The following is a 3,757-nucleotide window of genomic DNA, read 5'->3' on the forward strand; positions in this document are numbered from 1 at the left end:
AAGCCGCTAAAAGGGTCTGAAAGTTGCTAAATCTAGTGCAATCTAGTGCCGCTGGTGTGTGTGAGACGCGGGAGCTGATGGTAGGGGGCGCTGGATATTTGTGGAGGTCAGTGTGGATATGTGGATATGATTGGGAATGTTGTGTATATAACATTCTAATGAGAACATTATTATAATAAAACGTTGTGCATTCTTTGGGTTTAGTTGCTGTGTTTCAGCGCGTTGTTATGGGAAGAGCGCATCCACAACAGGATCACACATTCTGACTATAGCATGCAATAACTGCGTCATTTGTCATTTCATATATAAGTTGTAATATTATGTTTATGTTGTATTAATATTAATCTCAGGATGCATTTCCTTGAGTTAAATAAGCTGCCAGCAAAACGCTTCAGTTTACCGTGTTCATTCAGCTCTTCAGCTTCAGCACGCGCAGCTCAACGGCTGCTATTTAAAACAGTGGTATTAATTTGTTACTTTTTCAAAATCATTGATATATTATTAATAACAACAACCACTTGTATTGTTCTCTTATTATTTTCATCAACAGTATGGTTTAGTAATTAAAATCATTTAATTATTGTCCGTGCAGAGGCTATTCCGTTTTATTGATCTATGGCGCATTCATTTTGATTCTTTACACGTGTAATGATGTCCAGTGACTTGTTTGCATTATTTATGCATTATTTTATTTATTTGTAAGACTTTTTTATGACTAAATTTGGTAATGGGAGAGTAAAAATATTTTTAAAACGTACACCGTTCAAACTAGGCTGCTTATGTTGAAGTGTTTGGGATGTGGCTTTTAATGATGAGACCTTTTTTGTAATCAGGCTCTCAAAAAGTATATAACAATTTGGATATAGATTTATCGGCCAACATATCGGTTATCGGCTTTAAAAAATAAAGAATAATCGGTTATCGTATCGGCCAAAATTTTCATATCGGTGCATCCCTAGTTCTATTAGTTCTACAGCTTCAGTTTCTGAACTTTCACGCTTAGTAACACATACAGCTGTTCCCTCACCACAGAGCAACAGTGAAAAGAATTCATATCATAACAAAAATAAACACCGGTATTCGGTATGAACCGGTATACCGCCCAGCACTATTGCTCACTATACAAAATAGCAAGATACATTTCAATACTTTGTTATCAGCAGATATATCAAAGTCAATTTTGTTAACAAAAGTAAATGTTCACAAAATTTTTTTAAATAATAATAAAATAAAAAGAAGAGGGTCATTCAAATGGTCTTTCTGTGTAGATATATAAGCAAGCATGACATAACCAAGTATTTTAAAGTCAGATGGCATTTCTAAAGCTTTATTCCTATTAATTAGTTAGAAGGTAGGGTCTTTAACCTTTCAAATCAAAGTCAATTTTGTTAACAAAAGTAAATGTTCACAAAATTTTTTTAAATAATAATAAAATAAAAAGAAGAGGGTCATTCAAATGGTCTTTCTGTGTAGATATATAAGCAAGCATGACATAACCAAGTATTTTAAAGTCAGATGGCATTTCTAAAGCTTTATTCCTATTAATTAGTTAGAAGGTAGGGTCTTTAACCTTTCAAAATATGTAATCATAGGTTTCCAAATTTTGTAAAATTTTTGAATGGATCCTTTTTTGACATTTTATTCTTTCTAGTTTTAAATATAATATAAAATCACAAATCCACATTTAAGTTTTTGGTGGATTTTTAAATTTCCATTCCAACAATATTCTCCTTGCTAATTATTTATTTGTTTTTTTAACAGTAATTTTGTTTGTTTTTAATTATTTGAGTGATTAAGAAAAATATTTTGCCCTCAATTAAAAACATATATATTTTAATAAAATAAATTCAAATTCAAACTAATGATGGAGGAGTTTCATGACATTTAAATGATTAAAATACACTTTTTATTATTATTTTATGGAATATAAAAATAATAATATTATTATTATTATTACATTTATTCTTTATATTATTGTATTATTTTTTAATGTTCAAATATTTGGGTGAATACAAAAACACATTTTTTGCCCTAAAATTTTATGTGTGTGTGTGTGTGTATAAACTAAAAAAATGTAAATTGAAAAATAAAAATTAGTGCGCTTTACAAGAAAATACTATTTCTGCCTTTCTGCTTCAAAATTTCACGTTTAAAGTCCCCATGAAATCAAATTAAAGTTTTTTTGGGTATCAATATGTTAGTCTTAAGGTTATCTATAAGGCAGTGTGCTCCAAAACAGTGACAAAATTCGCATTTAGAAGATTTAAGCATTCAAAGCTTGCACTTCCACCAAAACGGCTCAACGATTTTCTTTGACGTCACATCATACTTCAGCTTCTCATCAAATCTTCTGACCAATCAAACGCTCTCTAGAAGCCGAAGCGCCTGCCCCCTACACTATATATAGATCTGAAGCTGCGGCTGAGATCGGTCGCTTTGTTCACAGTGTAGTATTTCCAGTACAGTGAATGGCACGTACTGTACAATGCAGGTGATAGGGAAGGATTCAGACAGTGCAAATATGCTTTCGATTGGGGCAAATGAGGTCTGGTTTCACAAAATTCGCATTTAGAAGATTTAAGCATTCAAAGCTTGCACTTCCACCAAAACGGCTCAACGATTTTCTTTGACGTCACATCATACTTCAGCTTCTCATCAAATCTTCTGACCAATCAAACGCTCTCTAGAAGCCGAAGCGCCTGCCCCCTACACTATATATAGATCTGAAGCTGCGGCTGAGATCGGTCGCTTTGTTCACAGTGTAGTATTTGTTGTACAGTGAATGGCACGTAGTGTACAATGTAGGCAATAGGGAACAATTCAGATAAAGTAAATATGCTTTAGATTGGGGCAAATTAGGTCTGGTTTCACGTGAACCGCAGCAGCGCACACAGTCTGATCCGGACTTCGGTCCAGAGACGTGATCGCACGGAGCGAATCATATGCATGAGTCGGCATATATTAAACACTTTTAATACTACACAGCCTCAGCATGATTATGATCACTATTTTGTTTTACTAAGAGTTTCATATTGAATCTAGGGTGTAATCTATTCGGATGTGGCTTTACCGAGCTCAGCGGCTCTGACCCGTGCAGATATAAACAAAACGCTATTGGCTAATTTAAAAAGGGGGCGGGGCTGCTTGATATGTCCCGCCCTGTCTTCCTGTTTCAGTTGAAATTATGTCACCACATAGAATAACGCTGCGTGTTTCAAGGCACTTCAGGGGACCTTTAAATCAATGTTTTGTGCAGTTTATTAGCAGTTTTTGAGTGAAAATGGTTTCAAAGTAAATCCTACACTTATTTTTTTTTTTTTACAGTGTAAATACAATTTTTTCCCCCAAATGAGAGATAGGTAAATAGATAGAGTTGTTCCGGCTTTAATGTATTAGGGGGGAAAAGACCAGGGATTAAGGCATCTGCTAAATGAATGTAAATAAGCACAAGTGTTTTTTTCTCCAGTGTTCCAGATGTTGAGGAGATCCTGTCTGAGGCCGATGTGAAGCTGGATGGTGTGAGGCAGAAGATCGGCCAGATAGCAGAAGAACTGAGAGGAGAAGATCTACACCAGTTTCACAGAGCATTTACACCAGGTATGACCACAAACACTTACAATGGCCAGCGGATGTGTCATGTGACTAAGTAATATTTATATTACAATACATTTGCAGTTTTGTAAACTTTAAGAAGATGATATATATATATATATATATATATATATATATATATATATATATATATATATATATATAT

General features: G+C 33.9%; 1 protein-coding gene across 1 annotated transcript in view; it reads left to right on the forward strand.

Annotated features, from left to right (window-relative positions):
* LOC107557734 (translin-associated protein X-like) overlaps positions 1-3,757 on the forward strand; it is a 22,808-nt gene that overhangs the window by 3,418 nt on the left and 15,633 nt on the right. The window contains exon 4 of the mRNA XM_016241260.1: positions 3,467-3,597. Coding sequence (XP_016096746.1) covers positions 3,467-3,597 — 131 coding nt within the window. The remainder of the gene's footprint in view (positions 1-3,466; positions 3,598-3,757) is intronic.

This window comes from Sinocyclocheilus grahami, unplaced genomic scaffold (assembly GCF_001515645.1).
Source record: "Sinocyclocheilus grahami isolate Dianchi unplaced genomic scaffold, SAMN03320097.WGS_v1.1 scaffold616.1, whole genome shotgun sequence".
In the NCBI taxonomy this organism is placed as follows: Eukaryota; Metazoa; Chordata; class Actinopteri; order Cypriniformes; family Cyprinidae; genus Sinocyclocheilus; species Sinocyclocheilus grahami.